At 46.0% G+C, this 21938-nt stretch overlaps 1 protein-coding gene across 1 annotated transcript in view; it reads left to right on the top strand.

The window, feature by feature from the left end:
• The window catches only part of LOC108938819 (receptor-type tyrosine-protein phosphatase gamma-like), a 145118-nt gene that overhangs the window by 113662 nt on the left and 9518 nt on the right, over nt 1-21938 (top strand). The window contains exons 8-15 of the mRNA XM_018759760.2: nt 999-1191; nt 5403-5587; nt 7315-7423; nt 8036-8085; nt 8493-9249; nt 12600-12738; nt 16593-16684; nt 20007-20098. Coding sequence (XP_018615276.2) covers nt 999-1191; nt 5403-5587; nt 7315-7423; nt 8036-8085; nt 8493-9249; nt 12600-12738; nt 16593-16684; nt 20007-20098 — 1617 coding nt within the window. The remainder of the gene's footprint in view (nt 1-998; nt 1192-5402; nt 5588-7314; nt 7424-8035; nt 8086-8492; nt 9250-12599; nt 12739-16592; nt 16685-20006; nt 20099-21938) is intronic.

The following is a 21938-nucleotide window of genomic DNA, read 5'->3' as shown; positions in this document are numbered from 1 at the left end:
ATTGACTTTGGCCCCTTCTAAGTATTAAGTGAAAAGAATGAGGAAAAAAACAAAACAACTGCAGGAGCAAGTCAAGGTGTTCCGCTTCAAGCAGAATTGCCCTCGTCCGTGTCTTCTCCAAACGCTTGAAGTACCTCCGATTTGGTCACTCGACTTGTGTGTCATTCGTCATATTCAGATGAGGAAATTGATCCTTAACGAAACGATTTGGTCTCTCGCCGAGCAGGCCTTTCAAATGCAGGCTAGAATAAAGTTAAAAATGGAGTTTGTGCCACTATGTTTGGACTTTTCTTTTGGGTCGCGTGTGTCAAAACATACGACGGGGCTGTCTCCTCTTCACAAGTTGCAGAAGTGCCTCTTTTGGAGCTGTCAGTTTGAGGGCAGCGTTTCTCAGCTTCGTTGGCTGACTGCTGCCCACTCGGGCTCCGCAGCGCACATGCGCTGAGGGTACGGCGGCCGCCTCGGTGGCAGGCGGAGCGCGCCCCCTGCCCTGGGAACACGGTACGTGGGAGCCCAGCTCTGTCGGAGCCAGCGGTAGGAACGCGGCGTCTCGATGCCTCGCCCCACGAACGCTGGATGGTGCCTGGCGCCTCAATCTCACGGCGAGACATGAAAACGTTCGCCTCAAGACAAGACAAATGCTTTCATCTCGACTGACTAACCGAAAGCCTATGCGATCCTCCCCTGGCTTTGTGCTTTGAGGACACAATTTTGCACAGATAAACGCTTTGTTTACTGCAAGCTGCTCCTGAGAGCGAGAAGCTTTGGCGTTTCTTAATCGTAAACATCTCATTATTTGCAAGTTGTTGTTTTTTTTTTTGCCCCCCCAACCTGGGTCCAACATCTGACAATATGCACGTATTGCTGTGGTATGACAGGCGTGCTTATGGCTCTATCCTAGGAGGCGCTGCCCTAGTTAGTGTCCGTTCTTCTCGGTAATCTCTCTCCTGCCCGGCTGACGCTCTCGTTTCCCTCTCCCGCCAAACTCATCTCCGCAGCTGGAGGCCTTCTATTCCATCTTCACTACCGAGCAGCAGGACCACGTCAAGTCTGTGGAGTACCTGAGGAACAACTTCCGCCCGCTGCAAAACCTGGATGGCCGGGAGGTCTTCAAATCTGCAGTCAAAGACGCGTGGATCCCAGACCTGTCCGATGCTGGGGGAAACCCTTTCGGCACGGAGGCATCCAAAGGTGGGGCTCCGTACACGTTTCCACACGCTGGCTGGTCAACGTGCTCAATCTCATGCAGGTTGCAGTCAAGTACACTGGCTCTTTAACACAGTGGGGTGTTACCATGAATGTGTTACTAGTAAATTAGTGTTCTTATATTTTTAGTCAACCCTTCCGATAATTTGCAGATTATTTAACAACTTGATTCACACGTTGAATTATAACGATGTCATCTCCGGGTGAAAAATAAATTGCGGAACAATTCTGGCTTTCCAACAAAGTGAGCTCAGTGGATATTGCATGATTGGTGATATAGTAGGGTATCATTTACCACAGACTGGTAAATGATACCTTACTATATCTTTATTTCAGTTATATGCAGGATTTTTACAGTACCTGGCACTTAATAAATCAAGTTAGGGTTAAATCTGTATCGTTTCATTGGTGGTAAACAAGGCTTTGGAGTTTACAGCAAAACAAGTTTCCGCCAGCTGAGTTTCAGAACAGTCTTTAAATTTATAATGCCTGATGATCTCATCTGTTTCCGTGATGCAGGTTACATGTAGTGTCCTATTAGAAACAGTTTGTTTACATGTAATTGACTTGTGCAGTGGTCTAGAGACCCCCCTTATGCAGGGGGTTGGACATACGACTGCCTAGACACATGTCTGGGTGGTGTGGTAGACAGGTCCAAGTCACAGGAGGGGTGCTATTGAACAGCATGTCTTTGGGCTGTTGGAGGAAACCAGAGCACCCAGAGGAAATCCGCACAGACGTGGGGAGAACATGCAAGCGCCGCACAGACTGAGCAAGGAACGAACCCTCGTCCTCTCGCACCACCCAGGTGCTGTGAGACAGCAGCGCTATTCGCTGTGCCGCTGTGCCACTGTGCCGCCCGTGTCTCCGACTAATCATTTTTTTTATTAATTTTAACTTGTGAAATTGATTGTGAGCTTCTATGGTCTGCACAGCCTCCCCACCACCTTGCCCAAAACTGATGATGTTAGTGCAGTTTTAATGAACGACGAGGTTGCGATCATTCATAATCATAGCCGAAAGATAGAATGATATGGATTTAGTCTGCGGTGTGAAATTGCCTTTGTGGCGTTGTTTTGGGAGGTAAGACAATAACTGATAAGTGGGGTGAAATAAAGGGCAGGATTGGATGGTGGCAAGGAGGAGGCTTGGGGTGAGAGTGGGGGGCAGGACCGGAGCTTCTAGAAAGTGTACCTTTGGTAAGGTGAACGGTCGGCACCGCTGGGGCGTTACCATAGGTGGTTGTATAATGTGAGCGGTGCGTAAGCTGGCTTGTCGGGAGCAGGCAGGCTACTGCTGACGTGGAGCCGCATCTGTGAGACGGGAGACGGCGCATCTCCCGCATCATATCATCTTTTTCCAGGTCTCAAAAATATCCTCGGCGTACGACCGCGTGCCCTCGCTAGACTGTTTGTCAGCAGCAAGCCACCATGCTGCTCATTAAGCGCAAATCCGTTCCCGTTCCGTTTCGCCCCAGTCCTCTCAGGTCGCTACATTCCCATAGTTTTAGCTGAGCGCGATAGTTGCACCTGGTCTCCCGACATCATAAAATAACAGTGCAACAATACCCCACACAGCCACCGGCTTGGATAAATCTCATTATGTGTTAATTTGCATTTCCGCCAATATTTTGCGGTCGCGCAGTCAAAACACCCACATTTACATATGCATTAAGGTCGTTTACATAAGCGTGAAAGCTCAGTGAGCTAAAGATTCCCTTCTCCTCTGGCATTTAATAATTGCAAATACCATTGCGCATGGCTGTGGTTATCCTCATTATTGGTATTGAGGAGACTAGACTCCTCCGCAGCTGCTGGGTAAATATGTGCCGGGATCTGTTAAATATAGATTGACTAGTCTTAACTGAAATCAACAGGTACGTGTTGTGTAAGCGAGAGAAGCGTGTTCGCGCAGGTCGCGGGACCCGGAGACAAATGTCCGCAGACACGCAATAAGGGGAATGAGCTCATCTTGAGAAACTGCGCATGTTGCCCCGGCTAATAGAGAGGATCATTTTGAAAGGTGTGCGGGGAGCCTTTTGAGCCGCGTAGAAATCGTTTCGATTACCGTGGCCGCCGTGTCATCGCCTGCACCGTTCTTCGGTTAGTCGTTCAAAGATGACCCTCCGTACGTCCAGACGGATGCTCGTCTGGCTGTATCGTCAGGACGAGCATCAGCTGTGTTTATGTTGTTGTGCAGCAGTTTTCGTGTGAATGAAGGATGAATACAATTACTGCGATAGGCCATTCTCGCAGTTGTAACGGGAAGAAAAGGATGGCAGAAGTGACAAAATAACCTTATTACCTGCTCCTTCATGGCCGGGCAGTTCAGGCACGCTTGTTGTGCGCGTGCGCATGTGTATGCGTGCACGCGACCGCACCGATAGTGTGAAAGGTTAAAATCGAAGTAAAACGACGTGGCATTTTCTACTGAAGGAGATGGAACTTTATCGAGTCGTCGGGTTCACGACGCCATGAGGCCGCGTGTAAATGGCAGTTACGCCACGGTGTTTGCGTGTTCCGTAACCGCCGTGTCTGGTCGGTGACAGTGGGCGGAGCTCTTTACCCTAATGATTCGGTAGGGCGAAGCCGTGTCAGCGAGTCCATCCGAGACGGGCATGTAGGGATGCTGAAGACGGATAGCGGCGTGTCACTCGTGTCGCGCGCCCGACGTTGATCCGGTGCTATAGGGAGAGCTGCCATGTCCTTCCGGGCTCTGGTTCCTCTTTCGATCATCGCAACGTGGCTTTGGTACATCGGGCCATGACAGAGAGAGCTTGGGTCGCTGCTCTTTCTGCGTGGTCCTTATTGCTCTTTTACAGCGTCGCAAAAGTCACCTGGAGCTACAGCCAGTTCAGCCCCCTCGCCAACCCCCACCCTTTGTCTCCTTGAGCCACGGCCGTCCGTCACGGCGTCCGTCACGGCGTCCGTCACCCTGTCCCTGTTCCGCTGGCAGCCTGAACTGCACGCGGGCCAGGCGGAGTCTACCTGTGGGGCCAGCTGTCGGGGGCGGCATCCGCTCCAGCTGCAGACGTTTCACCAGATGCTGTCTGCGCCAGGCACGCTGCGCCCCGTCTGCCGAAGGACCACCCGGCCGCTGCGCCCCGCCCTCCGCGGGAATCCTAAATGCGCAGTAGAAAATCACAATCGCGGTACTTTCGGCAGGAGACCTGCAACCTGGAGGTGGCATCTGGAGCTCCGGGCAGCATGGCCGTTCTCTACCGAATTTGAAGTTCAGCTGTTTCATTGAGCCATTCCCAAAAAGTCATCTGGCATGATGGCAGTCATCTTGGGTGAGAGATAATGTAATTACAAATGTAACTCTGAGAAAAGATCTTTAATCCCCGATGTCATACGCAGAGAGGCGTGCTGCCGAGGCAGCAGAAGCTCGAGAGTGGATGGCTGCCTCGTTTCCGTGCAAATGCCCAATTCAGATTTCCGCTGTTTATTCCCTCCTCTGACATGCTCAATGATTAAACACCTTTCGCTCTGGAGATTACAGGGAGTCTGGATGCTGTCAGTGTTTGGAAAGGCATGATGTAATACAAACAGAGCGCAGCTCTGTGTTTGGGTATGCATTGCCATCTGGTGGCCCCCTGCTGTAGCACATGTGTAGGCGAGGACTGAGACATGGTCAGAAGGGTGAATTTCCTCCATGTAGAAGCTCACATGACCGCTCCCACATTGAGGGCTAAAGATCTCTGCCTCCAACTTACTTCTTTATGTATCAGCAGCAGTGCTCACCAGTAATGGAACTTAGGCACTATAATAAATCATAATTTGCTATCGCATAGGATGCGAAAATGCGCCTCCCTGTAATTTGGTAGCAGCCTTGTGAGCTCATGCATAATCGTTGCCTCTGGGAACTCCAGTATAGCAAGAACATGGCTGTGTCCTACATCCCATACCTGAGATTCAACCCTTGGTTTGCCCTAGGTTTGCAGTGTAACAGATAAAACATATAAAGCAGTCTCTCCTAGAATACTTTGGCATCTTCCCTTTTTTATCTCTATGGTACTCTCCTCACCTCTCCCCTCTGGTTACTCTAAATTGCCTTTGGATTTATGAGCAGGTTGTTGAAGATACTCTGCTTTATCTTGAAGGTCTATCTGCAGAGACTGTGTTCCTGCGAGATGTGCCCGTGTGGCTCATCCATCTCCACTTTATTTCTTCCTCTACCCTGTCTCCGTCGCCCAGTGTGCAGCAGCGCGCCCATCAACATGAAGGTCCAGCCCCTGAACAAGACAGCGCTGGTGGTGAGCTGGACCTGGCCTCAGACCGTCTACCACCCTCCCATCATCAGCTTTGTGGTTTCTTACAGCTGGACCAAGAATGAAGAGCCATATGAGAAGACCTTTACCAAGGACAGCAACCAGAACCTGGTGAGGTCCTGCTTGATCGAGGGCACTGTGGTAGGAGGTGGGATTCGAACCCACGCCTTCAGATTGCAGTGACAGCTGGAAACTCTATGCTTTGTTGTTTGTGTGTCCTTGTGTGAAAAATGTCTTTTAGTTGATGAGAGGCTTTGGGTCCAGGGAGAAGTTACAGCACAATTTAGTTGAGGCATCTGCAGCAGTGACGACGGCGACTGCAGCTTCTCACAACAAGAAAAAGCTCAAGTACCACTGTAGATCTTGGCTGTTGGAATGAATCTTACCGAAAAAGGAGAAATGTTATCTTACACAAGGCAAAAGAAGCTCTCAAGAGAACGCGGGTACCAGACAAGCGAGCATCTGAGACTTAGCCCAGCAGAGTCAGTCATAGAATCTTATTTCCTCGTTTGCTGCATGGAGGCGATCTTCTCCCTCGCTTTCTCGCTCTCCGTTTCCTCCTCCCCTCCTTTCTTGTGCAACTCATTTCCATTTTTATTTTCAATTTCCTCCCAAGACATTGTTATCTAGGTCACATTAGGGACTGGCAGGCTTTGCACAATCTGAGCTGAATCAATTTAGATCCCCTCAAGACCTCCATGTTTTATAGTCTCCCACTTGTAATAACCAGTCATTTTTTGAAAAGATCCTTAGCAAAATTAAACCACGCAGCGCTTGCATAAATCGGCATGGGAGAGGCAGATGGGGAACAATGGGTATTGCTTAATATGGGATTTACTTGCGCCTCGAGCCTCACAGTGAATGACCACCAATAATACGAATGATAATGCAACAGTTTCCATGACCTTTGACTTCAGCGTTGAAGTCTTTCTTCATAGGGTTTGGAAAGGAATTTGGCCCCCAGCTTCTCATCTTGCTGGCTTGGACATGTTTGGGCCGAAGGAAGTTCTGGAATGTTCTTCCTGGTCTCGTAATGTGCTGTACGTGTTCATGTGGTGATGACAGCCGGGTGGTACAATTTTTTTCTTCCCTCCCACACACCCACAAATTAGTCACCCAATAGATATATTTTTGAAAAAGCCGGACTGCGGACTCTGGTTTTCTTATTGACCCATCAGTCTTCTTATTAAAACTTGAGTCAGAAAGGTAATGGTGTTAGAAACTTTAAACAAACTTTGCGTAAAAATGGTGTTCCATCTACAGTATTTTACATTGTTTTGGTATCTTCAATCCATTGGCACCCTGTGTTTCTGCAATGAGAAACTTGGTTTTAAAAATAAAAAAGGTTAAAGCTGTTCTCTCTGATACAGTGGTACAGGACAGGGCACATGGCCATCAAGGGTTGCCTCATATCGCATTGCGTGACCCATGACTCCAGCAGGACCTCCTTGTCGGGCTTTGTCACTTTCCTGTGCTCCACACTACATATCCACGCGCTTTTCCCGTAAGAGGTGGGCTGAGCAGGTGCTATGCCTACGCAGTGCTGTGTCACGGGGCTGTTCAGTGCGTTTCCAAGCTGCAGGGCACTGGTGCAGCGTGGTTCAGGTCCAGCATCAAAGCGCTGCCTGCTACGCGGTCCGTGTTCTTCGTTTGTGCCTTTTTCCAGAATACCTACGTGTAGGGAAAAGCAAGGCTGCCCTCATCCATCAGACACGGACACTCTCGACTGGCTATGGAAATGAAGAACTGACCTGCTGATGATAGTAACGCGCTGTGCGTGTGTGTCTGTGTGTGTGTGTCTGTGTGTGTGTGTGCGCGCATGCACACTTCTCTTGCAGGAGGCCATCATCACCAACGTGTCTCCTGACATCCTCTACCTCTTCAGGGTCCAGGCTGTGTGTCAGAAGGACCTACGCAGTGACTTCAGTCAGTCCATGCTGTTCACAGGTGAGTCCCCGTGGGTGTCGGTCTCACCTCCAGTTCCTTCTTATCCCTGCAGCTACTTTATTATACCTGCATCTTTTTCTATTAAACATTTTTGTTCTTACAAGGACCGCTATAAATACAGAAACAATCCAGATAAAAAGATTAGAGTTTGCATATTGTTTTTGTGATACTGCAAGTTTTTTTTTTTCTTTTTTTAAATATAAAACTTAAAATATTTGTCTCATTTGGTGAGCAGACATTCTACTACACCAATGAATTATGAGATGATTATTCTAGCTCATATGAAATCCACATTGCTCTTTTTATGTATGCAGTTGAAGCAGGCAAAGCATTGTTATTTCCAAATGCTTATCTCTATAAAGTATTAAGTGATGTTGTTTAATAGAACAGTCATTTATGAGAATCACCGGGGATGAATGTGTCCAGATGAAGGGCTCATGCACTACACGGCTGTGCATGGTGCTATTATGCTAGTAAAACCTAACTGCATTTTTCTCTGGTCCTTGCATTTTAATCAGTTTGTTTTAAGTAAGAACACATCTATAGATGTTAAACTTTTGTTGGTCTGTTCATTGTTTTGTAACTAATTAACAACCTCTTGTGCTCCTCCAGCAAACACTACGAGGATATTTGAAGGAACAAGGATAGTGAAAACCGGAATGGTATGCAGATGGGCCTTTTGACAAAAAATTGCATATGACAGTATTGCAAATAATGTCCAGCAGATGGAGGTGTTATGGTTTATAACATCGCCATAGTCCGTGCTTGTGGGTGCAATAGATTGGATCTGACATTCGCACTTCAGTAAGTGAAAACATGGTCCGTTACGCCATATGTCGTGTATAGGTAAGGCAGTCGTCTGTCAGTTTTTATTCGTACATGTTGATCTTATTTGTTTCGATTTGGTATTTTTAATTAAGTGATGGAGCACCGTAATTGGTTCTTGGCAGATGGTTCTTGACATCTATCAACTGGCGTTATGGGATGTTGGTAGCTGTGGGGCTGAAGGCTTAAAGGTTGATTTTATTTTTAATTTGTTAGCTCACCTCTCTTTCTGTCTGTCTGTCAGCCCACAGCCTCTGCTTCTTCTGCAGACATGGCTCCCATCAGCTCAGGCTCTTCCACCTGGACTTCCTCCGGTCTGCCCTTCTCCTTCGTTTCCATGGCAACGGGAATTGGGCCATCTTCCAGCGGCAGCCAGGCCACGGTGGCGTCCGTGGTGACCAGCACCCTGCTGGCCGGATTGGGGTTTAGCGGCGGGGTCATCACATCCTTCCCCAGCTCCATGTGGCCTACACGGGCACCCGTCTCTACAGCCAAGCCTGTAGCACCAACCTCCGAGCCAACAGGCTCCCAGGGCTCTGACACTGATGTGACAGCAGTAGACAAGGAAGGTGTCCAGGAGGGCGAGAGGAATGGGAAGGGTGAGGGTGAGGATGAGGAGAAAGAGGGAGAGGAGGAGGAAGAGGGAGAAGATAGCGAAGATGACAAGACAAAGAAGGACAAGAAGGCTCTTGAGAAGGTGGAAATACTGGCCAATGGCACAGTGACCAAAGAGCACACCACAGTTGCCCCAAAATCTACGGCAAAGGAGAAAGATATGGAGAAGTCTATCAAGAACACACTGCTGGAGTACCCCACTACACCATCTACTGTTGTGGAGGACCAGCTGCAGAATGGCAGGAAAAACTCTGCAGAGGGCACAGTGCCCTTCTCCTGGGAGCCAACAGAAGACACACTTAAGATCCTGATTCCAGACAGCTCCACCCAAGGCACCAAGTCCAGAAGTGATGATAAGAACCACTGGCCTTTTTCCATCCACACAGGTGAGTTCACCAAATGATGTCCTTCCTCACAGCTGAGTGGCTCTTCGTGGTGTAAATACAACCTTAAGATCAGCACAGGGTCCGAGTACTACAGTACTAATAGTCACACTTAGTCATTTCCCCATCATTCAAGAGAAAATAAACCAGTTACTTTGACCTTTTATGTGGGCTTTAATACTATTCATTTCTCCCAAGCATATCATGGATCATCCGTTCTCCATTGTCCTGGACCATTAGGTCCTTTATGGAACAGCAATGAGTAGAAGCAAGTTTGTGTTGACCCTGGAGAAGGAAGCGAAGCCTCTTTATGGCCATGCTGTGTCAGAGGAAGGTCATGCTCAGTAGTGCCCTGTGTTCTCAGCTGGATCTTTATGATACAGAATCACTGAATTACAGGACGATCAGTCTTTTGCGGTGCTGATGATGCATTTATGCAGCTACATTTGAGCCATGTGGAGCGCACATTAATAGTCGCTAAAATGAAGCTCACTGCTGGGGTTGAGAATTAAAAGCAAGATAAAGTAAGGCAGTGAGAGGTTGTTTGGTTATAACTATTCCTAGATATATGATGTTAGATGGGGACTGCCTGGGGAGAGAACAGTCCTATGGAAATAGGTTTGCTTATGACACTTGAGTGTCTATACTGAGGAGATCTTCACATTATACTGTAACACTACGGATGTCTTTTTAATTTTTCCCCAGCACGTTGTTGTGCCTTATGACTGTGGAAGATCCAGTGTTATTCTTCCATTAACGGTGTTTCACGTTGTAGTGCCATTGCACACAGCCTTTGTGTTTTACTCTAGGTTCCTTAGCTGTCTATTAGACACATCCTGATTGAGAAAAGTTCCAGAAAAAGAAAGAAACCATAGAAGAGATCTAATGAAACATGACAGACAAGGATTTTGCTGTACAACAGAGAATTTTGCCACAACACAAAAATTACATGATCGTTAAGGCATTGGGTGTGCTTATATCTGTTGCATGATTTTTCTGTGTGTGTGTGTGTGTGTGTGTGTGTGTGTGTGTGTGTGTGTGTGTGTGAGACGCACTGATTTGCTGAAGTGGTCCGTCTTGTGATGTTCAAGTTATAGGTCTCCTTCTGGGAATGCCTGAAACATACAAAGCAATGGAGAGCAATATTTCACTCAAAATACGTTTTTACAGTCCCATTTGGATTTTTTTTTTCTTCCCCTAACACAACTTTGGCGCCATGAGTAGCAAACACAGAGAAGACTTCCCTCAGGATATTTGTGCTGTGGACAAAAAATATACAGGAAAATGGTCACCAAAAATGTTAGCAGACTATTGTCATAACCTTATTACAGAAGCCCTAAAATCCAGTTTCAAATGAAAGGCTTTTAGAAGGGACTTTTAAAAATCTAATCCCAGGCATTTTATTTAACTTGTAGTCAAATATTTAATGTTTACAACCTTTATTCAGCTATTACTCTGGTATTGTACTGTTCATTTGTGTATCTTATAATATTTAATAACAAAAAATTTTTTTAAAAAAATGGTGTGGATATCAGATTTATCTATCCTGTGTCTTATGCACCTACTTGAACGATGAACAGCAAGTGGTAGGTAATGAACTAGGTTTACTTGAGACTTTCATGTCTGCAGCTATGTCTCCTTCTCCTAATGTAATGCATAAATTGTACTTTTGCTGAGATGTATGTTGCGTTAAACAAAAGCGTCTGCTAAATGAATAAATGTAAATGTACAGTTTAAATGACAGCATTTTTAACATCACATTTACATGTATCGGGGGGTGCGGCGACACAGCAGGTTTGGCCAGGTTCTGCTTTTCGGTGGGTCTGGGGTTCGAGTCCCGCTTGGGATGCCTTTCGACGGACTGGCGTCCCACCCTGGGTGTGTCCCCTCCCCCTCCGGCCTTACGCCCTGTGTTGCTCAGTTAGACTCCGGTTCACCGTGACCCCGCTTAGAACAAGCAGTTCAGTCAATGTGTGTTATTTACATGTATCTTCTGCATGTTTCAATTAATCAGATGACATGTTTATATTCCTTTGGCATTGCTAGATAATATTTAAAAGCTCTTAAATATATTTTTTGTTAATTGTTTAATAATCATTTCGACAATCATTCTAGAGAAAATAGCCGATAGATACAGTACTTTATATTTCATTTTTGAATTAAGGGCTAGTAATAATCACCAATTTTCAATTAATCATTTCATTCAACTTTCGTAAGTTGTCTTGAGTTGCGAAACATGAGTAAAGCTTGCATGTCAGTAATGCCACTATGCATTTTTTTTTTTTTTATGTATAACAGGTGTTTTCTTTCACCGTGTTAAACATTTCTTGCCCTTTTACAGCTATGCCAGGAGCTAAAATAGACGGAGCAAGGTTCACGAAGCGGAGCAATAATGTGATTGTCACTTTTTGTTACTTTAAGTGTATCTGGGCAGTTTCAGCAAATTCAGCCTCTCGGAATCATAACGTACTTCATTTATTTTCAGAGCAGTCACTTCATACTCCATTACCCTTGTTGGATGGAGTGTCTGAACTGATGTACATATGTGCCTTCAGTCAGTGAACCTGGCAGGGACCGCACGTTGGCTTCAGGTCTCGTGTTTGGACCTTTTCTATGAGCTGGATGTAAGCTGTAACACTGACTTCAGCACATCTTGCTGCACACCTGCCATGGTTTTTGTCCGTTGTGGTTACATAGCCAAACACTGAATTCCTGCCTCCTCGGAGGGCAGCAGGTTCAGGTAGATTTAACGGTTGCTTTGTTTAAGAGGTCTCCATGTAGAGGTGTTGAACGCCACAGTGGGCTTCAAGCCTGGCTCAACACTTTGACTCATCTCCTCTCTCCCTCCCAAACAGGAGTGTCTGAACCCGGTGCTGGCAGAACACAAAGAATGCATTTGTTCGAAATCCCCAATGAGATTCTCTGCTGTAGTGAAAGGAAGCACCTTGTCTCAGCCACATAAAGACCCCTCATGCCTGCAAAACGGGTGACACGTGAAGGGCTGCCTTTGCACCAGCAGAGCCTCACAAATGGCAGCGGAAAGAAATGCCTCCTAACCCAAGGAGAAATGTGGCTCATTTTTACCAGGAAAAGCAGATACAACATATAAACGTATCCTATCTTGTGACTGTGATTTTATTGCGTTCCTTGATGATATCGCCAAGTTTTTGGAGAAGCGTAGCTGCAGGGTACAAACTCTGAACCGTGAGGAAAGCAAAGTGAGAAATCACACTGGGTTTACAGCCTGCTGAAATTCAGCTTCCTCCTCTGCTTGTAGTGGTATGAGAATTAGACGGGGGGGGATAGCTCTTGCTTGCCATTGTTTCATACAAATGTTTGATCCATTCCTGCAGAGAGGAACAACATCTACAACATGACCAAGCATCCCCTTATCATCTCAAGTAAGGTGGAGTGGGTCATCCCCCTGATGGTGGTGTCCATGCTCACCTTCCTCTGCCTCATCCTGCTGTTGGCTGTCCTCATCTACTGGAGGTGAGATGAACATTAAATTCGGATTTGTGCTTTTTCTTCCTCAGAGGAAATGGGCACTTTGAGAAGTCTTGGGTATTTTTTTATTACCTTATGGACCAATGAAGAACAAACACTAGGAGATCACAGAAGTGTCATTTATATCAGTCCCATCTCTGTTTTTATTTCAGTTTTTCCATAGTCTTTGTTATACCCTGAAATGGACTGGTGTGTCCAGTCCAAGGTGTACCCTGCCTCTTGCCTTGTGATTTCAAGATAGGCTCCAGACAACCAAGACCCAGGACTGGGCAAGCTGTTATAGTGAATAAATGAGTGAATCTGCAGTGTTACTGCCATTTTGTTTTTGTGTTTTACTTGCTGCCATGGGACTATTATCAGCTTTTTTGGCAAAACCAAAGCAAGGAGTATCTATTGTACTAGTTAGAGACAGTATGTCACCTTGCAATTAGAAGGACCTGAGTTTGAATCTCTGCCCCTGCTTTAGTACCTGTGATCAAGGTACTTACCCAGGAGTGATACGGTAAAAACTGTCCAGCTGTATAAATTATTATCCTGCAATAGACTGGCTTCCTGTTCAGGGTGTAACACCCCCCGACACCCACCCCCACATCCAGTGAGTCCAGGGTGGGCTCCAGACCCCCATAACCACGATCAGGACAAGCGGGTAATGAAAATGGCTGGCTGGCTGGTTGGCTGGCTGTATAAATCATCGGGTAAATCATTGTAAGCAGCTTGGCACATAAACCTAACATTGTAATTTGCTGTGTTGAAAAGCACCAGCTAATTCAATAAATAATAATAAAAATAATAATAGCTGTAGTAGTGTGTGTGTGTAGTTCATTGTTTTGTTGTCCTGAAAAACAGGGGACTTTATTTGTTTCTTTGCCAGGGTGAGGCACCTTTCTGAACCAAATAGCCAATTAGGTTCCTTTCTTCCATCACTGCTTTTATTACCAAACACGATTGGCAATTACCCCTGGCCACAGCATGAGGCACCCCTGTCCTCCATTCTACAAAGTTTAAATTTCTCATGCTCTGCTATGGAGCCCCTTCCCAGGGGAAGAAGTGTCCACAGAAACATGGGGGCAGGGAGGTGAGGGAATGAAGGACCATCTGCTGCCCCTCACTATGTAATTCTGGAACCCTGGAAGTGGGGTGATGGGATGAAATGGGTGACAGACATGCCCCTCCTCCATTGCCCCACCCCTCTTCATCCAGGGTCCTTGCTGCCTGTGCTGCCTGTAATTGCTGGCAGCCATGTGACTGATCCAGACATCTGCACGTTTGCACGTGCGCTGGTCAGCTGGCACGGATACACTTCGAGATGTTGGTGCTCTGGGGTTAGGCTGGAGCAAGTATTCTTTATATTTCCACTTGATCTTCAAAAAGTTTAGCACTTAGTCATATGTCTTTTTTTTTTTTAATTGTTATTACTATTATTTGTAAAGAAACTTCTCATGTCGAAAGTCTTGTATTTGTCTAAAATTGGTGCAGAAGAATGGAAGTGCAGGTAGGACGGTGCACACTGTTTCAGCTCACCCCATGGTAGCACGTGGCTCCCAAGTGTTGGTACAGCTGTGTTCTCAGGCCACTGGCCCAGATTTCTGCGCTTCACCTCCTCAGATAATGAGCTACAGCTGTGCCTTGTGGGAGTTCTGCCCACGTGACCTCGGGTTTGAGGACTTCCGTGCAACTTTTTTCCCCAATTTGAGGTTCTCTGTCATTTCACAAGAACATTGGAATGGATGGGTGGGACTGGGGCGCTCCTCCGTTGGTGGGTTGTCATAGCCGCCTGATCGAAGCCAAAGTTACCCTTCTGGAGTGTGAAAGAGAGAGGCCGAGAGCGATTAGTGCATTGAACGGTTTGAGGCGTGTCGGAGGTGGGAACGTCGCGCACTCTTGCGGCCCCCTCCTCCTCCCTTCTGGAAAGCGAACATCAGCCGTGCAAAACTCCTCATTGGGCAGACAGGCCGTCACACGTGTGACGAGTGAAGAGTGTAAAATACATTTCTGAGGTTATCCAATATATCACACGCCGTAAACCTTGATCTTGATCTTTGAAAAGTTTTTGCAATTTATACAATACCTGAAAGATTAATAGAAGGAATAAAGCCGTGGATAAAGCTGCTGCACTCAAGGCTGACTTCCTGTTATTGCAGGCCTGCCATTCTGTTTATGTTTCCGAAATGAAAGTCAGTCATGTGTATATTGATTGATTGGCAATTTTTCTGGTGAAGGTTAGACTGTAGACAGGCTGGCAGTGGAGTGTGAATGGAGCTTGACTGCACTCAGCTTCGAGACTTTGCAATTAAGATCTTTTAGGGCTGTATTTGGCGCTCGCGCACACTGGCTGAGTTGTCGTCATAGCCGGTGCCTCAGCGGTGAGACCGGTTCCAACCCGGTGTCAGATGCTTACTTTTCTACCCCTTTGTGACAGAGTGAACTTTGTCCCTGCCCGCTGCTTGTTTACCATGGTGCGGTTGACAGGCGCGGTAGCTGTGTAGTGTCAGAGCCCTCAGGCAGTTTGTCTCGCTGAAGGCCCTCTACAGAAGGCTTTGTGTCTCTCTGGCTTCCCTTAAGGGGAATGTGGACGTGAAATGTTCCGTGGGTTTTCAATCGGTCCAGGTACGGCAGATGTTGACCACAGCTGCCTGAGTCGGACGGTGGAACTCCGGAGAATTCCTGTACTGTGAATTTGGTGAGAACCAGTGAAAAACTTTGCGTTAAACGTTGACGTGTTTTAAATGCTTAATTTCTGGTTCTAGAAGTTTTACGTTTTAGTTGGCTTTAAGCATTGTTTTTCGTTTTACTCGAAGTCACGCGCGCTTGAAGGACACTGCTCATGTGTTAGTTTAAGCTAAGCTCGCTGTTGGTGCAGCTGGAAGACGTCTCTGGGTTATCCGAGACGTTTTTGCTCGGTCCGTGCTGCGATGTAGAAACAAACACGGGAGCGATTCCAGGAGAGCCGACTGGGAGTGCATTTCCATCATATGGGCACCCAAGTTGTCTTGAAAGGGAACAAAGGAGTGCGCGTGCGTGAAGGAGCGAACGGGAGCAGGTGCAGGAGAAGGGCGATTGCTGCTCAGCGCTAATGCCATTCGGACGGCTTCTTCCCCTGCTTCCGCGGAGACCCCTCCTCCTCGTCGGAGTGAGGAGCGGCAGTCTGATGGGCTCTTTTGATCCATCCCGCGTCAACCCCCCAGTGAGCAGGCCCTCCCCTCAGCCCTCCTCTCACCCCTCCTCCATCGGCAGCATCATGCAGGCTCCTGAAGTTGCTTGCTGCTTCTCTCACTCCTGTCCTCAGTCCTGTCCTCACTCCTGCTCCCTCTTTTCCACGATGACCAGCCTCTGCTCTCTGCTCTGCTTCAAGTACAGGTAGGGCGGGGGGGTGAGGGGGCGAGCCACACACGCACATCCCGTGTCTGCACGGCCTGACGCGAGCCTGGAGCTCAGCAGACTCAACGGCGGCCTTTTCGCTGTCCACAGGAAACTTCTCTCGCCTGTTTAGACTGCCCTCAACTGCATTGTCTTAGTTTCATTGCTTATTGTTACATGACAATGTGTCATTTTAAAACACTGGACAGAGCTGGGAAGGTACTAGAAGTCATACATATAGAAAATTTCCATTTATTTTTTTAATTCTGCATAGTGCAATGGATCATCTGTCTCAGATAATTTTTTTTATGTATTTTGAGTTTTTTTTTTTTTTTTGGCGAAAGACATTGTATTGTCATAATTTTTTGATATGCAGAGAAAGGGAGCAGTAAGTGGAAGGTTCAGACTCTGCAATGTGAGAGTGGTAAAGACATCATGCCATTAAGAAGCCCCCCATGTCTCCCCACCCTGCTGTTCCTCAGGAGGTTCTTCCAGACCGCCCACTTCTATGTGGAAGATAGCAGCTCCCCCCGCGTGGTTGCCCTCGAAAGCATTCCCGTCGTCACCATCCCGGGTGAGCTGGCCTTCCACTCCCATCACCCAGAGTGTAACAACCATAACTGTTTCCATAACATCCACTGTTGTCTTTAGTCTTTTCGCACCACTCATGTTCATAAGTAAATGTTGCCTGTGTTTTAATATTTCCTTTTTATTACATGAGTGTTACGGTTTTTTGAGTCCAATATGTTCTTGCACGCACATCTATACTTTGTCATATAAAGACTGGCCTTAGTAAGATGTGATTAAATATACAGCTTTTCAGTATTAGTTTTTTAAAAAAAAAAAAAAAAAAACTCCATCACTTATTTGTTGTGATTCACTTTATATTTTTCCCTTTTTGATTTAGATATAAACCTGCAATCTAATTATTTTATATACTATATACTGTTATTTAGTATATACTGTATAATAAGGATACTGTATACTATTATATAGTGTATATATACACTAATATATGTATTTTTTAATAGATGCTAAGCCATACAAAATGGTGTTTTATTTTTTGTCATTGCTATTCACATTTCCTGTTTGCCATTTGACACATGGTACCATTTTTATGGACTTCAAAGCCCCATTGATATTGCGCCAGGCAGTCAATAGAGAGAAGCACACACGCTCTGTAAGAGGGGGTTTGTTGGTAATTGTCTGCTATATGGTAGCGAGATGCTTTAGTTAAAGGAGACATCTGTCATTATTGACCCTCCTTCAGTAATGTTTTATTGCCCTTCCTCAAAAATCCTTGTGGAAATAATTGAGTACGTTTAGTATGGAGTGACTAAGAAAACAATTACTGTACGTTGTATGAGTGTGCAAATGGACATAAGCATGATTGTTTTTATGATCCTACAAATGCAGAAATCCATCAGCTCTCTGTTTCCCTGAACTCTCAATGGAGATACTGAGAGAGGAGATGCAGTCTATGGAGGAAGAGGGTGTTCAAGACCCGTCATAAACCTGCACTTAACAACAGGATAACCCCAAGCCCTTCTGTCCTTTTGCTTCCATTACCCTTATGCAGCAGTAACGGTCATCCATTGCCTCTACAAAAATATCATCAGCACCGTTTCTCCGTGTTATGCCCTCAAAGCTCTCTTTTAACCATCACTAGTAATAAGACCACGGCTTTGGCATTTTCCTTGCTATCGGTTGCAATGACTATGAATTCGCCACCCTTCATGCTACAGGCACAGTTTTGGGGACGTGAAACCCTCCGTGTTAATAGTATGGGGCTTTCACTTGACCAGGAGAGCCAGAAATGTGACGTAGACTGCTTGCCAACACAAACACCGGAATTCTCAAGTTCCCAGTTCTGCTGTTTTTTTTTAATGTACAAACCTCTTGTATTGAATGTGGAGGACCCTGAGACTATGGGAAACTGACCCTGGGGTAATTATCCCATTCAGGGTTCGGACATTAAGGTCTTCCAAATGGAGCATTACGGTAAATGGCCACACGTGTGCAGCCGCCTGCTGCTGTGGGAAGAGGGCAATGACTGCTGCAGCTCACCCTCCTGCTGGAGTCCCGGCTGATGAGGCTAGATGTTGGACCGGCACTCAGCCCGCAAACTCTTATTACAGACTGCTCGCTTTCTTCTTTAAATCGCTTTCCGCTCAGTTGTAATCTTCCTCCTGTTGTGAGGAATTACAAATTCGTGCTCTCCTTGCAGGCACTGGCTGATGTGTTGTTTTAATGATGAACTTGTGTGTGCCAGAAATAAATTCTTCCCTTCTTGTAATGACAGAAACTTTGGAGAAGGCCAGACTGAGCCATACATCTTTGAAATCCCTAGAGTTTTCTGTGATGGATGGCGTTAGGTTGTGGTCTTCAGTGTAACAATTAGGTCGTGACTTTTAGACACCGTGTAGAAGACTGGCAGGAGGTTAACGCTAACTGGAATTTGTGCACAGATGATGTAAATAACATATATAGTGACTGTAACTATTTTGTTCTTGTGCACGCCTGTGGATTCTTGCTTTTCAAACCAATGCGGCACTATTATCTTAGAGCTCAAATAGGCTTCAGTTAAAATGAAGGAATTAGTTGTTTTCTTAAATTTCTGAGAGCTGCAATGCAGTCTAGTTTCAAAGGATGGAAAACTTTTCAAATATGTCCTGAGAAATCATTGAGAAACCAGGCTGGAAGCGGGGTGTGGAGGTACTGGGCTTTGTACGTGAACCTGTGCTGCAGAGATGCTGGTGAATGAGACTGTTTGCGGGAGGCACTACACGTGTGTGCAGGCAGGGTTCGAATTCAATGGCAGTTGACTGGATGAAAGCTCTGGGATGTCTGCGGTGTTTGTGTTTCTTCATCTCTAGGTTTCTGCACGCATGTATGTCTTCTTTGAAGTGCAAGCGTACTGCATGTCCATCCTTGCATCCGAGTATGTGTATGTGTGCATACGTGTGGCATGTGTGTGGTTGCTTTTACATGGCTGCACGTCCATATGTTTCTGTGCACAAGCAGCTGTATACGTCCCCCACCCCCCGACACGTGTGCGTTTCCAGCCCCCTGCAGCCAAGCCGTGCAGGTCTGTCCTGTGGAGGTGTGAGACTGGGATGAGCCATGTGTTCTGAGCACCATATGCGACAGTAATAGAGCCGCTGCTGGGCCAGCTAATTGTCTCTCCAGGCCCTCCCTAATCTCCTCTTAAATATCCCGGTGGACCTGAAGCTTCCTGTCAATACTGCAACCACAGTTTACCGCTGCGCATCCGGGGCAGGTGGACACTCTCGGCGCTGCCAGCACTCTGTTTACAGAGCACAATTACTGCAGAATATGTGAAATGTCTGCCAGGCCTTTACATTAAAGGAATTACACATTGCTGCGTTTTAAGTGGCACCCAAAAACAATACCGATGTGCTTTGCTGAAGCGCTGTTCGGGATCCATAATAGAGCAGGACTGAAAATCCGTCAAGTATACAAGGAATAAAAGCTTAATCTCGGTGCATCTGTCAGCATCGGCTTGAAGATGCTGAAATCATCACTCGTAGGACTGGGAGCATGAAAGGCCAATTATTGTTGTCTCGGTGATTCCTGATGGCCACTGATCTGTCTCTGTTCTGTCAAAACGTCATCCTTGGTTAGACAACAATCCCGTTTCCACATGACACGGTTGGGATAAGAGGTAAAACAGCTGACAGACTGATCTTGAATCATTAATGCAGTGCCACAGGATTGCTTGGGAAACTTCCTCACCTTTGAGCGGTAAACTCTGATAGCCATGAATTATCTATAGTTACATTTTGTCACTCTGAAATATTCAGTGTCATAGAGAAGGGCCTCCCAAGCGTGGAGTTTGTTCATGCAATGAGTTTTTGGATCCTTCTTTTTTCCAGATGACATGGACGCCATTCCAGTCAAGCAGTTCGTCAAGCACATCATGGAGTTGTATGCCAATAACCAGCATGGCTTCTCAGAAGAGTTTGAGGTGAGGTTCCTCTCCTGTTTTCTGTCACGATTGGTATTAATGCAAAATGTGTACAGTATGTGTAGGCATTCAGCAGGGGAGTGGGCAGTATGAGCATTGGTGAGTGTTGCTCTGTGTCGTGGTCTGTGGACCAACGTCAAGACTCCCGTGGTTGTCCATAATACATGCGTAAACCTTATTGCATGTGTATGTGTGCGCACCTTGAGTACATGCATGTTCCAGCTAACAGTGGAGCAGATAGTTGAGGAACCAGGCCATTTGGATGATCGTTTAGACTTTTTTTTTTTTTTTTTTTTCCCCCCCCCTTCTCCTGGCTGTTTGCTTTGGCTGGAGTATTGAGTCACACCAGCCAGATTAATGCGCATAACAAATATTTATCTCAGGAGAGCTGGCTGTAATTGGGGTTATCAAAGCGGAGCAGGAATATAAATAATGTATGAGTCCTCTAAGCAATGGCATTGATCACAGCTGTGTCTCTGTTACGATCAAACAGAAGCTGATCACCCTCAAGCGAGGTCTTTGTCCTCTGTTTTTGTTTGTGGCATAGTGCTGGGTGCTTACAGATGTCATCACAAATTGACTGGCCTCGTGTGGGGTGGCAGCGATCGTCACTAGAACAACAGAGGGCTTTCGTTGCATTAGTCATTTTATTGTGGAAATGCTTAAGTGTTATGTCATTGGTGATTTTCTTGATTAGCCAATGCCTGGGTCCAGACCATCTTTCTCATCCAGTTAAATGCCAGCCCTCAGCATCACTCAGGAGTCGTTAAGCCAATTTAGTGCCAGTGTTCATGTTGCACAGGATAGATGGAGTATACTGCTGGCTGTTTTTCAGCCTAAAACAGGCCAGATTAGCCGCATTACGAAAGGCAGTAGTAGTACCCAGTTCTTTGGTCCTATACGTTTACATTTATTCATTTAGCTGATGCTTTTCTCCAAAGCGACTTACAGTGCTGAGGTTATAATTATTCACCCATTTATATAGCTGGGTAATTTTACTTGAGCAATTTAAGGTGAGTACCTTGTTCAAGGGTACTAAAGCTGAAGGTAACACTCAAACCTGCCTTCTTTGGGTCCAAAGGCAGCAGCTGTAACCATTACACTCTCAGCTGCCCCCATTCACTATTCTATTCTATACTCTTATATAAAGTGCAATAAAGAGGCTAATGACACTAGGTCTGTGCTTCGCTGATGTTTGACTTGCAACTGTATGCCAGTGAATGAAAAGGATAATTATATGGCTTTTACATACATAAAATGTAGGACCCTCAACAGTTTTACAGTTGTGAGGAAAAAACTTTGCAAACCCTTTGTTTTCTGGATTTCCGCATTGATGGCTCCTAAAATATGCCTGCTCTCCATCTTTGTTATGATGAGATAAAGTCTTGTGTAACAACACACATTGAACACTTCCATATCTTCATAGAACTAATGCTTTATACAGTCAAGGTCATTGATGGGGGAAAAAGTCTTTGAACTCTTAAATTCAGTAAGTGGTGGAAACCTCCTTTATTAGCAATAACCTCCACTAGATGATGCTTTCGGCTCATCAAACCTGCTCGAAAGACCTACTCAGAACTGTATCTGTTCATGTATATTTTTTGGGTTGTCTTGCGTGATCAACTTACTTCAGGACACATCGCAACATTTCAGTAGGATTAACATCAAGACCCCGATGTGGCCATTCTGAAATGCGGAATGTCTTCTGTCTGAGCCACTCTTGTTAATTTAACCCTGTGTTTTCATCTTTGTCATGTGGCATGTCGCAACACAAACAGACCCCCTAACATTCTACTCTAGAGTTTCCTGATACAACTTACAATAATTGAGGGATCAATGA

Source organism: Scleropages formosus, chromosome 2 (assembly GCF_900964775.1).
Source record: "Scleropages formosus chromosome 2, fSclFor1.1, whole genome shotgun sequence".
Taxonomy (NCBI): domain Eukaryota; kingdom Metazoa; phylum Chordata; class Actinopteri; order Osteoglossiformes; family Osteoglossidae; genus Scleropages; species Scleropages formosus.
This window is presented reverse-complemented; position numbering and strand designations above follow the sequence as displayed.